This window comes from Aythya marila (genome assembly GCF_965140915.1).
Source record: "Aythya marila genome assembly, contig: HAP1_HAP1_SCAFFOLD_495, whole genome shotgun sequence".
Lineage (NCBI taxonomy): Eukaryota > Metazoa > Chordata > Aves > Anseriformes > Anatidae > Aythya > Aythya marila.
The window spans coordinates 31664-52755 of record NW_028137270.1 but is presented as its reverse complement, the minus strand read 5'-3'; the positions used below and the strand labels follow the sequence as shown (position 1 = coordinate 52755).

Genomic DNA, 21092 nt, shown 5'->3' with positions numbered 1-21092 from the left:
GGACAGATCTATAGGGGCCCGAGGGCTCTATAGGGAGGTGGGCGGGGGTGGTAGGAAGCGGAGGGCAGCTATGGGGGGCTGTGAGGAACCTATAGGAGCCTATAGGGGCTGGGAGGAGCCTATAGGGGGCTGGGAGGAGCCTATAGGGGCGGGGAGGAACCTATAGGGACCTATAGGGGGTGGGGAGGAGTCTATAGGAACCTATAGGGGGCTGGGAGGAGCCTATAGAAACCTATAGGGAGTTGGGAGGAACCCATAGGAATCTATAGGGGGTTGGGAGGCGCCTATAGAAACCTATAGGGGGCTGGGAGGAACCTATAGGGGCAGGAAGGAACCTATAGGAGGCGGGGAGGAACCCATAGGAACCTACAGGGGGCGGGGAGGAACCTATAGGGACCTATAGGGGGCGGGGAAGAATCTATAGGGGGCGGGGAGGAACCTATAGGGGGCGGGGAGGAGCTAAAGGGTCCACGGAAGGGCTGTATGGGGGCTATAGGGGCAGGGAGCCCCCCCCGGCTGTCACACACAGACCCCCCCAGGCGCTTTCCGTCCTTTATTATGGGGGGGGGGGCCACGCCCCCGCCCCCCAATTATCACAAAATAAACCCGAAATACAAAAATAGAGCAGCCCCCCCCCAAATTTCCTCCCCCCCCCCAAATCCTGCACCCACGTGGGGGGGGGGCACTGGGGACACCTCACGGTGCCAGGGGGTGACATTGGGGGGGTCCCCGAGTGGGGGGGGGGGTCCCAGCACAGGGTGACCCCCCCCGGGAAGTTGGGGACAGTCCCCTGGCCTTGGGGGGGTCCCTGGCTTCTGGGGGGGGTCCCTTGGTTGTGGGGGGTCCCCTGGCCTTGGGGGGGGAGCTTCGGGGGGGGGTCTTCTGGCTTCGGGGGTGTCCCCAGCTTCTGGGGGTTCCCCGGCTTTAGGGGGGGTCCCCTGGCCTTGAGGGGGGGGTCCCCAGCTTTGGGGGGGTCCCCAGTTTCTGGGGGGGGTCCCTTGGCTTTGGGGGGGTGTCTGCAGCTTCGGGGGAGGTGTCCCCGGATTTGGGGGTGTCCCCAGCTTCTGGGGGGGTCCCCAGCTTCTGGGGGTCCCCTGGCCTTGAGGGGGGGGTCCCCAGCTTCGGGGGGGGGTCCCCTGACTTCTGGGGGTGTCCCCAGGCTTTGGGGGGTGTCCCTGGCTTCAGAGGGTCCCCTGGCCTTGAGGGGGGGGGTCCCCAGCTTCTGGGGGGTGTCCCCAGCTTCAGGGGGGTCCCCGGATTTGGGGGTGTCCCCGGTTTCAGGGGGGGTCCCCAATTTCTGGGGGGAGTCCCCTGGCGTCACGGGAGTCTCTTGTTTTTTGGGGGTGTCCCCAGTTTCTGGGGGGGTCCCCAGCCTCGGGGGTGTCATCCCCAGCTTCTGGGGGGGGTCCCTGGCTTTGGGGGGGTCCCCTGTCCCCAGGGGTGTCCCTTGGCTTTTGGGGGTGTCCCCAGCTTCTGGGGGGGTGTCCCTGGCTTTCTGGGGGGGGGTCCCCAGCTCCGTGTGACGCCCCCCGAGCACAGCAGTGTCCCCGGCTGTTGGTGGCGCCCCGCGACGGTGCCACCGCGTCACGGCTGCTGCGGGGCGAGGTCCCCCGGTGTCCCCGATGTCCCCAACGATGTCCCCAACGATGTCCCCGGGGGGGGCAGGGCGTAGAGCAGCGCGTCCTCGGCCTCGCCGCAGATGATGGTGACGGCGCCGGGGGGGTCCGGTGGCAGGCAGGCCTGTGGGGGGGGACAAAGGGGGACAATGGGGTGACAGTGACACCGGGGTGACACCTCTGACTGTCCCCGGCGGGGTTTGGGCTGTGGTGGGGTGGTGGCACCCTTTTGGGGTCGCTGTCACCCCATGAGGGATGGAGGGCGTCACCCTCTGGGGGAACACGTCACCCTTTGGGGTCACTGTCACCCTTTTGGGGAAACCCTTCACTTTTTGGGGACAGTGTCACCTTTTTGGGGACCCTTCACCCTTTTGGGATCGGCATCACCCTTTTCGGGGAAATGGTGTCACCCTTTGGGGACCCTTCACCTTTTTGGGATGCTTCACCCCTTTGGGGACGTTGTCTCCCTTTTGGGGAAACCCTTCACCCTTCGGGGCCAGTGTCACCTTTTTGGGGACCCTTCACCCTTTTGGGGACAGTGTCACCCTTTTGGGATCAGCATCACCCTTTGGGAGAACCCTTCACCCTTTTGGGGTCACTCTCACCCTCTGGGGACGGTGTCACCCTTTGGGGGAACCCTTCACCCTTTGGGGTCAGCATCACCCTTTGGGGAAAATGGTGTCACCCTCTGGGGGAACCCTTCACCCTTTTAGGGACCCTTCACTGTTTTAGGGACGGCATCTCCCTTTTGGGGTCACCCTCACCCTTTGGCGACCCTTCACCCTTTTGGGGTCAGCATCACCCTTTGGGGGAAATGGTGTCACCCCTTTGGGGATACTTCACCCTTTTGGGTACAGTGTCACCCTTTTGGGGGAATGCTTCACCCTTTGGGGTCAGCATCACCCTTTTGGGGAATGCTTCACCCTTTTGGGGTCACCCTCACCCTTTGGGGGAAATGGTGACGACCCTTTGGGGGAACCCTTCACCCTTTTAGGATGCTTCATCTTTTTGGGGACGGCGTCACCCTTGGGGAACCCTTCACCCTTTTGGGGTCCCCCTCACCCCCTGGAGTCCCCCTCACCCTTTTGGGGTCCCCCTCACCCTTTTGGGGTCCCCCTCACCCTTTGGGAGAAATGGTGTCACCCCTCTGGGGGAACGCTTCACCCTTTGGGGACGGCGGCACCCTTGGGGAACCCTTCACCCTTTTGGGGTCCCCCTCACCCCCTGGAGCCCCCCTCACCCTTCTGGGGTCCCCGTCACCCTTTTGGGGTCCCCCAGGCCCTTTTGGGGTCAGCACCACCCTTTGGGGGAACCCTTCACCCTTTTAGGATGCTTCACCCTTTTGAGGACAGCATCACCCTTTTGGGGTCCCCCTCACCCTTTTAGGGTCCCCCTCACCCTTTTAGGGTCAGCATCACCCTTTGGGAGAAATGGTGTCACCCCTCTGGGGGAACGCTTCACCCTTTGGGGACAGTGTCACCCTTGGGGAACCCTTCACCCTTTTGGGGTCCCCCTCACCCCCTGGAGTCCCCCTCACCCTTTTGGGATCCCCCTCACCCTTTTGGGGTCCCCCTCACCCTTTTGGGGTCAGCACCACCCTTTGGGGGAACCCTTCACCCTTTTAGGATGCTTCACCCTTTAAGGACAGCATCACCCTTTTGGGGTCCCCCTCACCCTTCTGGGGTCCCCCTCACCCCCTGGAGTCCCCCTCACCCTTTTAGGATCCCCCTCACCCTTTTAGGGTCCCCCTCACCCACCTCCTGGAGCAGCGGGGCCGTCCCGGGGGGGCGCAGGTGTTGGATCAGCCCCTCCATGGCCTCCAGGCGGGCGCAGTGCCTGCGGTGTCGCTGCTGCAGCACCTTCACCTTGCGCTGCAGCAGCAGCACCACCCCCAGCAGCTCGGCGGCGCTCAGCTCGACCCCCCCGGCGTCGGGGGGGGCCAAAAACGTCTCCCCCGGAACCGTCTCCACGTACGTCAGCACCGGGGGGGGCTCCTCGGAGCCCCCCGGGGCGGAGGAGGGCGTTGGTTCCGCCGTGGGGTGGAAAAGAACGGGGCCGGGTTCTTGTAGGGTGGGTTTGGGGGCCGGGGGGGGGCCCGGTGGTGGGGGGGACGCTGTGGGGTTGTCCGGGGGGGGCTGTTCAGGCTGGGGGGGGCGCGGGGGCTTGCTGGGGCTCGGCCGTTTCTGTAGGGGGGGGGATAAAATGGGGTTGAGAGGTGCCGGGTGGTCCCGCGGAGACTGAGCGGGGTGGGGGTGGCTCGCTGGGGGGGGGTTCTCCCAAGAAATCCTATTTTGGGGGGTCCTGAGGTGATGGGTCAGCTTCTGGGGGGGTTGAAAATGTCCCTGGGGGGCTTCTAAGTCTCTCTGGGGACCTGCTAGCCCCCTCTGCAGGGGGTCGCTCCCCCAAAGACCCCCCTAGACCCTTCTGAGGGGGCTTCCAGAGACCCCTAGCGTCTCCCAGGGACCTTCCAGACCCCCCCGGGACACCCCTGGGGGGCCCAGCCCTTCCCTGGGGGCTTTGGGATGTTTCTGGGAAGGATTTTGGGAGCTTCCAGATCCTTCCAGAAAGCTGCTGGGTGCTTCTAGGGTACCCCAGGACCCCCCGGGCCGCCCCCAGGACCCCCCGGGCCGCCCCCAGGACCCCCCGGGCCGCCCCCAGGACCCCCCGGGCCGCCCCCAGGACCCCCCGGGCCGCCCCCAGGACCCCCCCGGCCGCCCCCAGGACCCCTTGGATGCTTCTGTAACCCCCTAAACCCATCTGGGGAAGCTTCTGGAGACTTCAGGAGTCCCAAAGGCAGCGGGGGGGGGGCTCACCGGGGGGGTTCCGGGGCCGGGGAAGATGGTGGGGATGGCGTCGGGCCGCAGGTAGCGGACCCCCCAGCGGTACTCGAAGCAGGAGGGCTCGAAGTGGTCGCTGCAGAGGTGCTGGTGCCGGGTGGGCACCCAGTGCTCCTGCCGCATCTGCGCCAGCCATTGCCGCAGCCGGGCCGCGTCCTGCAGCGGGAACCTGCGGTGGGGGGGGGCAAAAGAAGGTCAGGGGGGGCAGCCCCGGGGCTAAAAAGGGGGGTTTGGGGAGGTGGGAGGGGGGTGAGAGGGGATTTGGGGGTGATAAGGAACTGTTTGGGGGGGGATTTGGGGATGATAGGGGGTCCTGGGGGTGGTAGGGGGGCTGGGGGTGATAGGGGATCATCAGGGGGGGGGTGTTGGGGGTGATCGGGACCCTGGGGGGGGGTTGGGGGCAATGGGAGACCCCAGGGGGGGGTCTGGGGGTGATAGGGGACCCCAGCAGAGGGGCCTGGGGGTTATGGGGACCCCGGGGGGAGGGGCTGGGGGTGACGGGGGACACCGGGGGGGGAAATCTGGGGGCCCCGGGGGGTGTCTGGGGGTGACAGGGGACCCCGGGTGGGCAGTTGGGGGTTACGGGGACTCCGTGTGGGGGTCTGGGGGCGACAGGGACCCCGAGGGGAGCTGTCAGGAGTGACAGAGGACCCGGGGGGGGGGGGTCTGGGGGTGATAGGTGACCCCGGGGGGGGCGGTTGGGGGTTACGGGACCCCGGGAGAGGGGCGCTGGGGGTAACTGGAGACACGGGGGGGGCTGTCTGGGGGTGATGGGGACCCCAGGGGGGCCTGAAGGGAGAGACGAGGACTCTGGGGGGGGAATCTGGGGACCCCGAGGGGGGGGGCTGGGGCTGACGGGGGACCCCGAGGGGGGGGCTGGGGGCGACAGAGACCCCGGGGGGGACTGTCGGGGGTAACAGGGGACCCGGTGGAGGATCTGGAGGCGACGGGGACCCCAGAGGGGGGAGGTTTGGGGGTCCTGGGGGGTGTCTGAGGGCAACGGGGACCCCGGGGGGGGGGTTCCGAGGCCCGGAAGGGAGCAAGAAGCAGGCCCAGGGCCTACAACCCGGTCCCCTCAGAACCCCCCGGTGCCCCCCAGACCCCCCGGTGCCCCCCAGACCCCCCCCAGACGCTCTCCCGGTGCTCCCCCCAAGCCCCCCGGTACCGACTTGTAGAAGCTGAGGCGGCGGCCGGGGCCCCGGGGCTGCCCCGCGGCGTTGGAGCAGTGCGGGGCCCGGCACGACTTGGGCATGGCCGCCGCCGTCTGGCGTCTGACGTCACCACGCACGGCGCATGCGCGCTGCGCCGCCGCCTCCGCCGTCGCCTTGGCAACGCCTCCCCCCCCCCCCCACCGCGGCGGGGCGCATGCGCGGTGAGCCGTGGCCATGGCAACGAGGCCTAGCCTGGGGGGAAGGGAGGTAAAAGGGGAGAGAGGGCGGCGTGGGGGGCTCGGAGCCCCCCGTAGAGCACCGGAGCCGTTTCTGACGCCGTTCATAACCGCCCTCGGTTAGGGGTTGAAGGCAACGGCCGCGGCGTCGCGGTGGCGGCGCCGGGATTCGAACCCGCGGCCTGCAGGGCGGGGAGGGGGGCGGGACTACGCGCAAGCCGCGCGGCGATTGGCGGAGCGCGGCGCTGAGTGGCAGGAGCCCGAGGGGCGGCGCCCTGCCCGGCGGCGCCGCGCTGCTATTGGTCGCGGAGAGGGAGGCGGGCGGTGAGCGGCGGGCGCGGTGGCCAATGGGGTGGCGAGGCCGGCTTTGCGCGCGCGGTTCGGAGCCGTTACCGGGGGGGGGGGGCTCGGAGCCATGGCGGCGGCGACCGGGGGGGGGGAGGGCGGCGAGGAGGGGGCCTGGAACCTCTTCCTGAGGCGGTGCTGGCGGCACGAGGCGGTGAGGGGGGGCTGGGGGGGGGCAACAAGGGGGGGAGGGGTTGGGGGGGGGGTTAAGAATTGGGGGGGGGGCTGGGGGAGGGGGTAGGAATTGGGGGGGGGGCTCTGGGGGGTGGGGGAGGGGCTGGGGGGGGCTGGAGAGGGGATAGGAATTGGGGGGGGGGGGCTCCAGGTATTGGGGGAGGGGGTGGGGGGGGTCAAGAATTGGGGGGGGTCAAGAATTGGGGGGGGCTGGGGGGGGTCAACAAGGGGGGGAGGGGTTGGGGGGGGCAGGAATTGGGGGGGGGGCTGGGGGAGGGGGCAGGAATTGGGGGGGGGGTCTCCGGGTATTGGGGGAGGGGTTGGGGGGGGGGTTAAGATTTGGGGTGGGGGCTCTGGGGAGTGGGGGAGGGGTTAGTGGGGGCAGGAATTGGTGGGGGGGGGTCTCCAGGTATTGGGGGAGGGGTTGGGGGGGGGCGCAGAGGTTGGGGAGGGGGCAAGAATTGGGGGTAGGGGCTTGGGGGAGGGGGTAGGATTTAGGGGGGGGGGGCTCAGGGGAGTGGGGGAGGGGTTGGGGGGGTAGGAATTGGGGGAGGGCTTGGGGAGGGGGCAATATTTGGGGGGGGGGAGGGGAGGATTTGGGGAGGGGGCAGGATTTTTTGGGGGGGGGGGGGGGGCTCCGTGGAGGGTGGCAGAGCTTGGGGAGAGGGCAGGAACCGGGGGGGGGGGCATGGAGGGGGTAGAGCTTGGGTATGGGACCAGATTTTGGGGTGGGGGGGGGGTCTCCATGGGAGGGGGGCAGCATTTAGGAAGGGGGGGGGGCAGGATCTGGGGGATCCCCATGGGGGGGGTCACAGAGCATCCCCCTGGGATTGGGGGTGCCCCCCCTGGGGATGGGGGTGCCCCCCCTGGGGATTGGGGCACCCCCCCTGGGTATTGGGGGTGCCCCCCCCAGGATCGGGGGTGCCCCCCCAGGGATTGGGGTGCCCCCCCCCGGCTATCGGGGGTGCCACGGGGTGCTGCCCCCCCCCCAGGTGAGGCTGCAGAAGGTGCTGGGGGTCACGGCGCAGAGCGGCAGCGGGCTGGCCTGCGCCCCCACCTCGGGGCAGCTCGCCTACCCGGCCGGGTGAGCCTAATTAGGGTAATTAGCCGAGCCTAAAAATCCCCCACAGAAGGCTCCCGGGGGTGGGGGGGTCCCCGTGTGCCTCTGTGAGCCCCCCCCTTCCCCTTTATTTCAGGTGCGTGGTCGTGCTGCTGGATCCCCGCACCGACACCCAGAGGCACCTCCTCAACGCCTCCAGGTACCGCGTGGGGCCTTTGGGGTCAAAATGCGCACCCCAAAACGCCCCGTTCCCGTAACGTCACCCCAAAGCTGTCCCTCGACGGCCCCCCAAAGCTCCCCTATCACTCGATGTCCCCCCAAAGCTACCCCAAAGTTCCCCTTTCCCTTAATATCACCCCAAAACTTTCCCCTAGTGTCCTCCCAAAGCTCCCCTTCCCCTTAGTGTCCCCCCAAAGTTCCCCTTTCCCTTAATATCACCCCAAAACTTTCCCCTAACGTCCCCCCCAAAGCTCCCTTTTCCCTTAACATGCCCCCAAAACTCTCCCTTGACATCCCCCAAAGCTCCCCTTTTCCTTAATATCACCCCAAAGCTCTCCCTGGACGTCCCCCTAAAGCTCCCCTTTCCCTTAATGTCCCCCCAAAGTTCCCCTTTCCCTTAATATCACCCCAAAACTTTCCCCTGACAGCCCCCTGAAGCTCCCCTTTCCCTTAACGTCACCCCGAAGCTCCCTTTTCCCTCGACATGCCCCCAAAACTCCCCCTCGACATCCCCCAAAGCTCCCCTTTCCCTTAGTGTCCCCCCAAAGCTCCCCTTTCCCTTTACATCACCCCAAAACTTTCCCCTAACGTCCCCCCAAAGCTCCCCTTTCCCTTAATATCACCCCAAAACTTTCCCCTGAAGCTCCCCTTTCCCTTAACATCACCCCAAAGCTCCCTTTTCCCTCGACATGACCCCAAAACTCTTCCTCAACATCCCCCAAAGCTCCCCTTTCCCTTAGTGTCCCCCCAAAGTTCCCCTTTCCCTTAATATCACCCCAAAACTTTCCTCGACGTGACCCCAAAACTCTCCCTTGACGTCCCCCCAAAGTTCCCCTTTCTCTTAACATCACCCCAAAACTTCCCCCTAACGTCACCCTGAAGCCCCCCTTCCCCCTAATATCCCCTTGAAGCTCCCTTTTCCCCTCAACGTGCCCCCAAAACTCCCCCTCGACATCCCCCAAAGCTCCCCTTTCCCTTAGTGTCCCCCCAAAGTTCCCCTTTCCCTTAATATCACCCCAAAACTTTCCCCTAACGTCCCCCCCAAAGCTCCCCTTTCCCTTAATATCACCCCAAAACTTTCCCCTGAAGCTCCCCTTTCCCTTAACGTCACCCCGAAGCTCCCTTTTCCCTCGACATGACCCCAAAACTCTCCCTCGACATCCCCCAAAGCTCCCCTTTCCCTTAGTGTCCCCCCAAAGTTCCCCTTTCCCTTAATATCACCCCAAAACTTTCCTCGACGTGACCCCAAAACTCTCCCTTGACGTCCCCCCAAAGTTCCCCTTTCTCTTAATATCACCCCAAAACTTCCCCCTAACGTCCCCCTGAAGCCCCCCTTCCCCCTAATATCCCCTTGAAGCTCCCTTTTCCCTCAACGTGCCCCCAAAACTCTCCCTCAACATCCCCCAAAGCTCCCCTTTCCCTTAGTGTCCCCCCAAAGTTCCCCTTTCCCTTAATATCACCCCAAAACTTTCCCCTGAAGCTCCCCTTTCCCTTAACATCACCCCAAAGCTCCCTTTTCCCTCGACATGCCCCCAAAACTCTCCCTCGACATCCCCCAAAGCTCCCCTTTCCCTTAGTGTCCCCCCAAAGTTCCCCTTTCCCTTAACATCACCCCAAAACTTTCCCCTAACGTCCCCCCAAAGCTCTCCCTCGACGCCCCCACCCCAAAGTACCCAAATCCCACCGTTTTCCAGGAAAACCGTCAGCGCGTTGGCGTTCTCCCCCGACGGGAAGCTCATCGTCACCGGCGAGGTGAGGGCCCCGCGTCACCCTCACCCCCTTTTCCCTTCCCCAGACCCCACAAATCCTCGGCGGCGGGGTGGAGCGGCCGGGCTTCTTCCTCCCACCTCTCCTTTTTTTACCTTTTCCACCCCATTTCCATTTTCCTTTTGAAACTTTTGCAATTTCCAACCCGGGGCCGCTTTGGGGCCGCGTTGGGGCCCTTTTGGGTCCCTTTTGGGGCCGCGTTGGGTCCCTTTTGGGGCCGCTTTGGGTCCCCTTTGGGGCCGCTTTGGGTCCCTTTTGGGGCCGCTTTGGGTCCCTTTTGGGGCTGCGTTGGGGGCCTTTTGGGACGGCGTTGGGGCCACGTTGGGTCCCTTTTGGGGCCACGTTGGGTCCCTTTTGGGGCCACGTTGGGTCCCTTTTAGGTCCCTTTTGGGGCCGCGTTGGGTCCCTTTTGGGTCCTTTTTGGGGCCGTTTGGGGTCCCTTTTGGGGCCCTTTTTGGGGCCGCGTTGGGTCCCTTTTGGGGCCGCTTTGTGGCCGCTTTGTGGCTGCTTTGGGTCCCTTTTGGGTCCCTTTTGGGGCCGTGTCGGGTCCCTTTTGGGTCCCTTTTGGGGCCGCCTTGGGGCCCTTTTGGGTCCCTTTTGGGGCCGCGTCGGGTCCCTTTTGGGGCCGCGTCGGGTCCCTTTTGGGGCCACTTTGGGGCCCTTTCGGGGCGCAGATGGCTTGTTAGCTGACTCTACTCATAAATAACACAAGGGGAGCACCAAGGGAAGCGAGGGGGCTGTCATAGCTCTGTGGTGACCCTATAGAATTCAGGCACGTGTCCTCGTGCAATAGGTCACCCTATTGCCCTCACAACCTCACCCTACAACACTCAGCCCCCCCCTGCCCAAATTCTTCAGCCTACAGCCACGAGGGTCGGGATGGCACGACGGGGGGGGCCGCAACCAGGCACTTTTTCCCCCCGTTTGCACCGCGGGGGGGAGCTGGGGAGAGGATTTGACCCTTTTTTGGGGCTTCCCCTTTACCCCACAGAACGGGCACTGCCCCGCCGTCCGCGTCTGGGACGTGGAGGAGCGGGAGCAGGTCTCGGAGCTGCACGGCCACAAACACGGCGTCGCCTGCGTCGCCTTCTCGCCCGGCGCCCAGTACCTGGTGTCGGTGGGCCACCGGCACGACAGGGTGGTCAACGTCTGGGACTGGAAGGTGCCCTCGGGATTCCCCCCCAAATTCCCCCAAACCGAGGGGCGAGGCGGCTTTTTCCCCCCCCCGGCTGCTCGCTCTTTTTTTTTTTTTTTTTTGGGGGGAGTTTTCGGGGGTCCTGCTGACAGCCCTGTGGTTTTTTCCCGAGCAGGAGGGGGTCCTGGTGGCGTCCAACAAGGTGTCCTGCAGGGTGACGGCCGTGGCTTTCTCCGAGGAGGGTTTCTTCGTCACCGTGGGGCAGCGCCACGTCAAGTTCTGGTTCCTGGACTCCGCCAGGGGGCTGAAGGTGAGGGGGGGGCTTTGCTGACGCCCTCCCGGGCTGAAACGGGTCCGGAGACGGCTTCAATAACCCCTTCCTTAGCGGGGAGCGTGGGGACGGGGCGCGATTTCGGCTTTCTGAAACAAAAGAGGGCAGATTTTGGTGAGACTGGAGCCGAGGAGCCGTGGGGGGGCTGCTCCAGCGAGCTCCCTGCTGCTCCAACTCCTCGTTTCGAGCACCAGGACCCCCCAGGAGCGCTGCCACAGGCGGCGTTTGCCCCCTGCTGCCACCTCTTTGCCCCCCTCTCCCTGCAAAACCGAGGGGTCTGCAGCCCCCAGGAGGCTGGGAGGGCCAGAGGGGGGGGGCTGGGAGCCACGTCTGGGTTAATTAACGAACGAGGCTCGCTCGTTAGGCCTCATTCGTTAGGAACTGCTGCTCTGCCTGCAGGTCAAGGAGACGGTGCCGCTGCTGGGGCGCTCGGGGCTGCTGGGGGAGCTCCACGACAACGTCTTCTGCGGCGTGGCCTGCGGCCGGGGCCGGATGCTGGGCAGCACCTTCTGCGTCTCCCACTCGGGGCTGCTGTGCCTCTTCAACCACAGGCGGGTGCTGGAGAAGTGGATCGGCCTCCAGGTGAGGGGCTGGGCTTCAAAATACAAAAGAACAACCCCCAAAAAAAACGGCGGTGGGACTTGCCGGCGAGGCCCCCCCCCTTCCCTGCGCGCCTCTCGCCCAAAGGTGTCGCTCGCCACCTGCGTCTGCGTCAGCGAGGAGCTGGTGTTCTGCGGCTGCGACAACGGGACCGTGAGGATCTTCCAGGCTCACGATCTGCGCTACCTCAGCGACCTCCCCAAACCTCACCCCCTGGGCGTGGATGTCACCCAAGCCCCCCAGCCCAGGTAGGGCAAACCTGGGAGCCCCCCCGAGCCTCTGAACCCCCCCCCCAAACCCCCAAACGGCTTCATCTGACAATATTTGGAGCTGACCGCCCTTCTTGTCGGGCTGGGAGCTCGTTCCAAAGGAGATCTGAGCTCAGATGGGTCTGAAAGCAGCACCCTCATGGCTCTGCCTCGTTACTCCCGCGTAATTAATGCTTCCCGGAAGGATGGGGAGGGCAGGGGGGTGTTAGCTGTGGTGTAAGGCGTGTGTGGGGCAGGGCTGAGAGCTTCGTTTCCCCGCTTGGAGCTGGGTATCCTCAGGATATCGCTGCCATCCGGGCTGGAAACGAATCCACCTCTGGCTGAGCATCGAAAGGGCTCGAGCGGCTGCAGGGGCAGCCCCAAAAACGCCTCCTGAGCTGTACCCTCGGGGTGCCACGGGACCACCGTGACCCGAGCCCTCCCGCAGGCGTCCCGACGCGCTCTATCCCGACACCGTGGCGCTGGCCTACGACGCCGCCCGGCGCTGGCTCTCCTGCGTCTACAGGGACCACAGCGTCTACGTCTGGGACGTGGGGGACCTGCGGGCGGTGAGGAAGGTTTGGTCCGAGCTCTTCCACAGCTCCTTCGTCTGGAGCGTCGAGGTGAGGCCCCGAGGGGCTGAGCGCGGTCGGCACGGCTCCTCGTGGCTCCTTCCCTCCTGACGCGTGGCCGTGGCGCAGGCGTACCCCGAATTCAAGGAGCAGCCGTCCTGCCTGCCCCCCGGCTCCTTCCTGACCTGCTCCTCGGACAACACCATCCGCGTCTGGACCCTGGGAAGCGGCCCCGAGCACCCCTGCCAGGGCAACCCCTACAGCACGGTGAGACGGGGCTGCCCTCGCCCCCTTCCCAGCCCCAAAAACCACGCCTGAGGCTGCTGGAGGTGGCCCTCGCGCTTCCCCTTCGGTTTTGCCCCCGCTCCCAGGAGAGGACGAGGTCCTTTGAGAGCCCGGCAGGGTTGGGGATGTCGGCAGCACTGAGGAGCCGCGGGTGGGCTCCTCTCCTCCCAAAGAGCTCTGCGCCCCTTGCCCCGGGCACCCCGGCCTCACCGCCTCCCCTCCTTCCTCCCCCAGACCCTGCTGAACATCATCTACGTGGACAACGCCACGCAGCACCTCCAGGACTCCTCCAGCCTGATCGACAGGGGCGAGGGCGCGGGCCACCCCGACGGCAAGTCCGGCGTGCGGGTGATGCAGGTCAGCCCCGACGGGGAGCATCTGGCGTCGGGGGACCGAGCGGGGAACCTCAGGCAAGCGTCTTTTGATGTAGAACTTCACCTCCTTTCGATTTTTTTTTTTTTTTTTTCTCCCCTCTGAGGCTCCGGGCCGCGCGCTCGGGGAGCAGCAGGCGTTCCGGTGGCGTTCCCCTGGATTTCGGGGCCGAGCTGAGGGTGCGCTTCCCCCGCAGGATCCACGAGCTGCGCTTCATGCGGGAGGTGGCCAAAGTGGAAGCTCACGATTCGGAAGTTCTCTGCCTGGACTACTCCAAGCCGGAGACGGGTGAGGCTTCGCCCTGCCCGCGTGGCTCCGCTCCCGCTCGAGGGGAGCGCTGGCCCTGGGGCTCTGCTTTTCCAGCACCCAGCTCTGTGCTCTGTCCCCTGCAGGAGTAGCGCTGCTGGCTTCGGCCAGCAGAGACAGGCTGATCCACGTCCTGAACGTCAACAGAGGCTACAAGCTGGAGCAAACCCTGGACGACCACTCCTCTGCCGTAACGGCGGTCAAATTTGCAGGTAGGCAGCTGAGCTGCTCCTCCGTGCCCATGGTGCTTCCATTCTCGGTGTTTTCCACCTTCCTCACAGTCAGAGCTCCTCTCCCTGCAGTTTTTGTGCCCGTTTTCCACTCTCAATGTCAGAGGGGTCGTGCGGTGCTCTCTGTAGGCAAAGAGCAGCTCCAGAGAGCGAGCGGCGAGCGTGGGCCCCGTCTCCCAGAGGGGAGCCCTAGCTGGGGTTCCCATCCTGGAATTGCATCGGGTTCCTAAGAAAGTTGGTTTTGATCCGTTCTTCCCCGAAATGGGGATGCCGCGGTGGGCTCTGCACATCCCCTGCCGCCAGCCCCATCTCTCAGCCCCGTGTTCTCCTGGTGCAGGCAGCGGGGAGGTTCAGCTGATCAGCTGCGGGGCTGATAAAAGCATTTATTTCCGCACTGCTCACCAGGTAGGGCGTGGGGTGCCTCGGGGGGGGGATCCCTCCTCGCCCTCCAAACCAGCACCAAAGCATCCCCCCCTGCTCGAGCCCTTCCTCCGCTGCCGTGCGTGGGACGGGAGCTGCCAAAACCCAGCGGTTTCGGCTGTAAGCGGGGGGGGGCGAGGAGGCGGCGCCCCCCTCCTCTGTCCCCCGTCTCCCCGCAGCGCCCCGAGGGCTTCAGCTTCGTCAGGACGCACCACGTCGCCGAGAAAACCACCCTGTACGACATGGACATCGACATCACGCAGAAATACGTCGCCGTCGCCTGCCAGGACCGAAACGTCAGGTGAGGGCCCCCTGAAGCTGGCGGCCCCAGCCCCTTCCCCTCGCCCACCCGCCTCGGGGTCGCCTTTTACCCGCTGGCTGCTGCCCTAACCCGTGTCCTGCCCGGCTCGCAGGGTGTACGGCACGGCCAGCGGGAAGCAGAGGTGCTGCTACAAGGGCTCGCAGGCCGACGAGGGCTCCCTGCTGAAGGCAAGGCCCGGGACGCTCCCCCCGGGGTGCTCCCACCCATTGGAGACAGAAATTCCCTCGCTGCACCCCAGGAGAGCTGCGGAGAGCTCCAGCAGCCCGCGGTCCCAAAGGGCTCGGGGCACGCCGAGGGGTTCTGCGATCCCCTTGCTCTTTTCCCCAGGTGCAGCTGGATCCCTCAGGCACCTTCCTGGCCACGAGCTGCTCCGATAAGAGCATCTCCATCATGGACTTCCACTCGGGGGAGTGCGTGGCCAAGATGTTCGGGCACTCAGGTTGGTTTCCTGGCGCTGGCGTGTCTGAAAATCGGGGAGTTTGCGTTTGATTCGAAGAATTTGGGGAAAATCTTTGGGAATCCTGCTCGCTTCGGGTGCCCGCTCACACCAACGGGGTGGCAAAACACAGAGCGTGTTGGCAGACGTAGCGAAAGGGCACGGTGGGAGATGGCAGGGGCTTGGGGGACTAATTAAGGAGGCTTAATGAGCGGAGCGGGGCTAGTTTGGCCTCGCAGCAGCCTTTGGTTCTCTGTCCCAGATATCGTCACGGGGATGCGATTCACCTACGACTGCAAGCATCTCATCACCGTCTCAGGAGACAGGTACCCGAGCGCCCGAAAAGCCCCCGTCCTCCTGCAGCCGTGCTCGGGGGGCTACGGGGGGGATTTCTGTGGTTAATCACGCCCCGTGCCTCGCAAGAACCAGCTTTAGAGAGCTGTGGGGGGGGTGCACACGGCAGGTGAATTAATTCACCCATGCTGGGGGAGTTAATGGAATTCAGGGTGTTAAAGTAAAGCCCTCGTGCCCCAAATCTGGGGGAAACCTGCCCCCCAACGCCACCTTTCTGCCCCAGCTGCGTGTTCATTTGGCGCCTGGGCCCCGAGCTCACCAGCAGCATGAGGCAGCACCTGCTGGAGCTCAACCAGCTGCAGCCCCCGAGGGGGAAGGAGCCCGCGTTCCCCGTGCCCGTCAGGTACAGGATGGGGGAAAAACGTGCGTGGTCCGCCCCTGGGGGTGCCTCCGGCCCCTCACTCCCACCTCCCACCCCCCGACACCCTCGGGACCGGCTCCACGGCCCCTCTCCAGCAGGCGGGACACGGACGTGGCCGTCCCCGGTGGTGGAGGGGGACCCTGCGACGAGGAGCCTGGCGTGGAGCAGGACGAGGCCGCGACCACGCAGACCCCGTCCAAGGAGGACCTGGAGCCGCGTGAGTCCAAAGATTCTCTCTGTCCCCCACCCTGCGTGGCTGGCCCCTCTTTTTCTCGCTGTGCAGCTCTGCAAGGCTCTGCCCCTGCCTGGGGAGGGCGAAGGGACCCGGCTGGGCGGGCAGAAAGGCAGCCCAGACGCTTCCAGAGCCTGCCTGGGAGCTGCTTTCCCCTTTCCCACCCCAATTTCTGCCGCAAACAAACCCCTCTCTCCTCCCCCAGCCCCCGTGTGCATCCTGACCAACGGCAAGCTGCCCATGTGGGCCAAGAGGCTGGTAAGTCAGGCAGGGGCACGCACGGGAGGATTGAATCCGATTGAATTCAGCCACTGCAGCCGCACGAAGCCCCCCTTTGCCCCTAATTCAACCCCTCGTGTTCTAAGGGGCGAGACACCCTCGCACCCAGCACGGAGGCAAACTGTGTGTCCCCCCCCTTCCCCTCGCAGCTGGGGGAGGCGGACGGCTCCGACGGCGCAGCCCCCAGCCCCCGGGGCGGTTACCGGCCGCAGGGGAGGTGGGCAGCGTGCGCCGAGCACGGCCCCATCAAGACCCTGCCCGAGGCAGAGCCGAGCTGCTTCACCCCCATCAAGAGCAGCAGCGACCTCGAAGGCGCCGCCGAGCTGGAGCCCAGGAACCTGGAGCAGCTGCTGCTGGAGGTCGGGGAGGGTCCCGAGCCCCCCGCAGGGCTCAGCCCCTCGCCTCGTCTCCCCCTCTGGCAGGCGGCCGCCTCCCCCAGCAGCCTCGTGGAGAGCTCCAAAGGCTCGGAGCTGTTCCTGGAGGATGAAACCCAGCGGGAGCTGGACTTGCCCGACACGACCGAGCCCAGCCTGGACGAGCCCTGCTCCCAGCACGGCACGCCGGAGGCCAGCAGGTTCCTTCTGCCCCAAGGGGACACGGGAAGGGGCTCCCCTCCGTGCTGGGGGGGGGATTTCTTCCTCTGGGCAGCACCAAAAACGGCTCCTGCTGGGTTGCGTTGGGTGGGAGCGGCCTCGGTGCCGCTTTCTGCCACCTGGTCCAGCCTGGGTCGTGGTTCTGCCACCCCAAAACCACCTCAAAATGTCACCAGCAGGCGCTGATTTCGTTTAACGTTTCCCTTTGGGCTGCCTCAGGACCCACAGCTGCTGGCTGCTTTTTTTTAGGGTCGGTTTTGAGCCACCCCATTGAAGCACCGACCTTCTGCTGGGCTGGACTCAGCCTCGTGTCACTGCCCCGAGCCCCATCTCGCCAGGGTTGGGGTTCCCTCGATCCTGTGGGCACCCCCCTGGTCCCTCAGCCCCTCTGCCTGCTCCTGGACGCGGGTTTTTGGTGGTTTTTGTGACCTGCTCACCTTCCCCCCCAGGTCTGGCCTGAAGGCGCTGCCGCTGCAGCCCCCGTTCCTGCAGGAGCTGCCCCAGGAGGAAGCCTCAGCCCCCCCCGTGCCCGGCCCAACACCGGGGCTGTGCCACGAGCCAGGAGGTGAGGCTTGGCCGAGAGGCACGACCCTAAAAAATGCTCGGCAGCAGCTTTAGGAACTCGGGGATTTCCCCCAGGGCTGTCGGGGTGCACCCGAGCGCCGCGCTGGGGCTTTTGGAGGGCTCCTGTTAACGTCCCTCATCCCTCGGGGGGGCTTTTGCCCCGCTCCTCAGTGGCAGACGACGACTCCGGGGTCTCCGAGGACGGGGACACGGAGCTGGGGCAGGCAGAGGAGGGCCCGGCGCCGAGCAGCTCCCCCGAGCAGGAGAAATTCCTCAAGCAGCACTTCGAGACGCTGGCGGACGCCCCCTGCACAGGTAACGGGGTGGGGGGACACTGGGGGGGGGGTCTGCACCGGTTCCCCAGGTCCTGCTTGATGCTGACACCCCCCGGCCTCGCTGCACAGAGAGGTTCGACGGCTCCTTGAAGGATCTGAAGCCCCCCGAGCCCAGGGAGGAGGAGAAATCCCTGCTCTTGAACCCGCGCCTGAGCATTTCCACCCGATTCCTCTCGCGCTGCCGCAGAGCGGGCAGGTGGGTGCTGCCCTGGGGAGCGTTTCCCCGTCCCCTTTCCCCGTCCTGACCCCTTTTGTCCCCCCCCACAGGCTGGCGGCCGCCTGCCCCCCGAGGGTGCAGCCCCCCCAGCACAGCCCCGAGCTGGAAGCGGCCGCGGAGCTGCAGGAACCGGAGGCAAGTGGGTGGCTGGAAGGGGGTTGGGGGAAAAAACGGGAAAAAAAGGGAAAAAAAATGGAAAAAGAAGTTCCCCTGGGGGTGTTTTCCAGCTGCTGCCCCCCCCCGGTGCTTTGCTCAGCCCCGAATTTGGGGCAGGACGGGGCTGCCAAACCCCGCAGCCTCGTTTTGTGGGGCAGCACCCCATAACCCCCCCCCTTTCCAGACCCCTCCGGCTGAGAACCTTCCAGAACCGGGCCCAAACGCCGCCTCCAGCGCCGAGGATGAGCAGCAGGGACAGATTTGGGGCTTCGCCTGCAGCCGGGGGCCGGGAAGGGGGGGCCCTTGTCCCCCCCCCTCTGCCCCTACAGGAGCCCCGCCGCCCCCGGACGCCTTCAGCGCCGCCCTGCAGCTGCTGCGCGCCCACTTCCAGGAGCTGCTGGCGCTCTACGACCAGGTCGGTGCCACCAAAACCTCCCAAAATCTCCCCAAATCCCACGCCGGCCTCAATCCTATAGGGGAGCAGCATCCGGGAGGGGTTGTGGGGGCGCAGGGGCTCGTTCCTCCCTCCGTGGAGCCCCCACCGCTCGCGTTCCCCGCTCCTTTCACCATTTCTGCAGCTCCAGCCCCCAAAAATGACCTCTTTTGGGGTCGGCGGAGCCGTGTAACCCCTGACAAGGGGGTGACGAGGGGGGGGCCGTGTCCCGCAGGTGACGCAGGGCCCGGAGGAGGACGCGGGGCAGGCGCGAGCCTCCCTGAGCAGCGCCTGCGGCTGGGCGGCGGCGGAGCTGCGCTCCCGAGGCATCGCCTGCGACCCCGGCACCGACGCCAACCCCCAAATCCCCCCCCACGACCCCCAGACCCTCGCCCTCCTCCGCGCCTACTCCGAGTCCCTGCTGGAGATGGTCCGGGAGCGGCTGCAGGGCGGCAGCCCCGGGGGGGGCGGCACGGCCTGACCCCCCCCCTGTGGTTTCCCTTCGTTTTTTTTAGGCACTTTGTTCTCTTTTAAGCTCCTTCGGGATGAATTTTTTGGAGGTTTTAGCTCCAAAGTTTGGGGTTTGGGGGTTTTAGCCACCTGGCAGCAGGAACGGGGGCGTGAGTTGGTTTTCACGGTTCTTCACCAATAAATGTTTTTGTTCCAAAACTGGAGGTTTTGACCCTAAATGGCATCGCTGAGCCAGGGAGGCTTTGACATGGGGGGGCTCCAGGTGGGGCTGGGGGCTCTGCTGGCGCCGTTTGCCTGCCCCAAGCAGTGAGGTGAAGCTCCCTGAAGGCAATTTGGGGTACGTGGGGGGCAATCTGGGGTACCTGGGGGGTGATTTGGGGTTTGGGGGGAGCAATTTGGGGCCCTGCAGGGGTTGGCGATGCAAGGGGGGGAGGGGTTGGGGGGGGGTGTAGTGGGTTTACGCGGCAAGGTTTTGGTAGCAGGGGGCCATAGGGGTGGTTTCTGTGAGAAAGATCTAGAAGCTGCCCCATGTTTGGGAAGGGCCCCATTGTTTTCCAGAGCTGAGCCAATAAGCGATGTTGTTTTGCGCCTCTGTGAGAGCATATTTAAGACAGGGAAAAAAACGCTGCGCCACACAGCAGCCGGGAGAGTGAAGGGAGTGAGGAACAGCCTTGCAGGTGCCAAGGTCAGTGTAGAAGGAGGGGGAGAGGTGCTGCAGGCGCCGGAGCAGAAGTCCCCTGCGGCCTGTGGTGAGGACCATGGTGAAGCAGGATGTCCCCCTGCAGCCTCATGGAGCACCACGGTGGAGCAGGGTTCCACGCTGCAGCCCGTGGAGGAGACCACGGTGGAGCAGGTGGACCTGCACCGATGGAGGCTGCGGCCCGTGGAAGACCCCTGCCGGAGCAGATTCCGGACCACACCTGTAGCCCATGGAGAGGAGCCCACGCAGGAGCAGGTGACCTGGCAGGAGCTGCTGCCCGTGGGGGACCCAGGTTGGAGCAGTTTGCTCCTGAGGGATGGACCCCGTGCTATGGACCCATATCTGGAGCAGTTCTGGAAGAGCTGCTGCCTGTGGGAAGCCCACGTCGGATCAGTTCAGCAAGGACTGCATCCCGTGGGAGGGATCCCACAGCACAGGGGACGAGAGTGACCGAGAAGGAGCGGCAGAGAAGAAGTGCTGTAGACTGACCATAACCCCCATTCCCCGTTCCCCTGCGCTGCTCGGGGGGGAGAAGGTGGAGGAGGGTAGATGGGGGAGAAGGTGCTTTTGGCTTCTCTCCTTTGTTTCTCACTTCTCTAGCTTGTTAGTAATAAGCAATAAATCTTACTATCTCCCTATGCTGAGTCTGTTTTGTCCGTCACGATAATTACTGTGCGATCTCCTCGTCCTTATCTCAACCCTTGAGCCCTTTTCATCGTATTTTTTCCCTGTTCCTCTTTGAGGAGGGGGAGTGAGAGAGCGGTCGTGGTGAAGCTTGGCTGCCCACCCAAGTAAAACCACCACACTCTCTCAGAGAGGGGTAAGGATTTTTGCTCAGGAGGTGGCAGGGCTGATAGATAGGGCTTTAAACTAGAGTCGAAGGAGGAAGGGGTTAAAACCAGGCACGCCGCTGATGAGCTGAGGGATGGTGCGCTAGAATCAGAGGGACGGTGTGCTAGTGAGGTCCTGCGGTCAGCTCCACAAGGCGCTGCCTGTAGGGAGGCGCATTTGAAGTGCTTCTACACAAACGCAGGCACTATGAGGAATCAAATGGATGAGCTAGAAGTCTTGGCCCTGTCCCACAGCTACGACATCATCGGCATAAGCGAAACCTGGTGGGATGAGTCCTGTGGCTGGTGTGTGGTGGAATTTTCTCCCAACAGAGGCAAACAGCACCTCTGTAGCCCTGCCGTGTCACACGACCTCGCTTCCAGCGGAGAAAAGGAGGCTCAGGGGCGACCTTATCGCTCTCTATAGGTACCTCAAGGGAGGCTGTAGCGAGGTGGGGGTTGGCCTGTTCTCCCACGTGCCTGGTGCCAGGACGAAGGGGAATGGGCTAATGTTGTGTCAGAGGAGTTTTAGGTTGGATGTTAGGAAGAACTTCTTTACCGAAAGGGTTGTGAGGCACTGGAACAGGCTGCCCAGGGAAGTGGTGGAGTCACCATCCCTGGAAGTCTTCAAAAGACGTTTAGATGTAGAGCTTAGGGATATGGTTTAGTGGGGACTGTTAGCGTTAGGTCAGAGGTTGGACTCGATGATCTTGAGGTCTCTTCCAACCTAGAAATTCTGTGATTCTGTGATCTTTTACCCTGATCTCCTGGGAGGCAGCAGACTTCTCCATGGGTTAGGTCAGGTCAGCATATGCGGCCCTCTGTTCTGCTCAGAAGGGAGTCGCTTATGACAGTAACCCTTCTCTTTTTCTTGATGGAGGTGGTCGTGATACTGGGGAAGGCTG

At 64.7% G+C, this 21092-nt stretch overlaps 2 protein-coding genes across 3 annotated transcripts; one reads left to right on the top strand and one right to left on the bottom strand.

The window, feature by feature from the left end:
- Positions 1-538: 538 nt before the first annotated feature.
- On the bottom strand, positions 539-5724 carry THAP8 (THAP domain containing 8). Of its 2 annotated transcripts, none has more exons than XM_082785358.1 (4): positions 5623-5724; positions 4430-4622; positions 3374-3799; positions 539-1740 (listed from the first exon to the last, which is right to left on the bottom strand). In XM_082785358.1, exons 1-4 carry the CDS (start codon positions 5703-5705, stop codon positions 1585-1587), a joined length of 858 nt encoding a protein of 285 aa, XP_082641484.1. In that variant the 5' UTR covers positions 5706-5724; the 3' UTR covers positions 539-1584. The 2 variants fall into 2 exon arrangements, with proteins under 2 accessions (XP_082641484.1, XP_082641485.1); XM_082785359.1 differs by having other exon boundaries at positions 5619-5695.
- A 531-nt stretch (positions 5725-6255) lies between these two features.
- WDR62 (WD repeat domain 62) lies at positions 6256-18691 on the top strand (the record flags this gene model as incomplete). Its single annotated transcript, XM_082785356.1, has 28 exons — positions 6256-6339; positions 7352-7443; positions 7556-7618; positions 9333-9390; positions 10397-10567; positions 10716-10850; positions 11271-11453; positions 11559-11719; positions 12168-12342; positions 12421-12558; positions 12811-12986; positions 13145-13236; positions 13341-13466; positions 13822-13889; positions 14084-14205; positions 14318-14393; positions 14554-14665; positions 14925-14988; positions 15240-15359; positions 15473-15594; positions 15815-15867; positions 16038-16462; positions 16931-17046; positions 17121-17360; positions 17450-17576; positions 17648-17732; positions 17938-18168; positions 18422-18691. The coding sequence occupies 28 exons, from the start codon at positions 6256-6258 to the stop codon at positions 18665-18667; spliced, it is 3861 nt and encodes a 1286-aa protein (XP_082641482.1). The 3' UTR covers positions 18668-18691.
- Positions 18692-21092: the final 2401 nt, after the last annotated feature.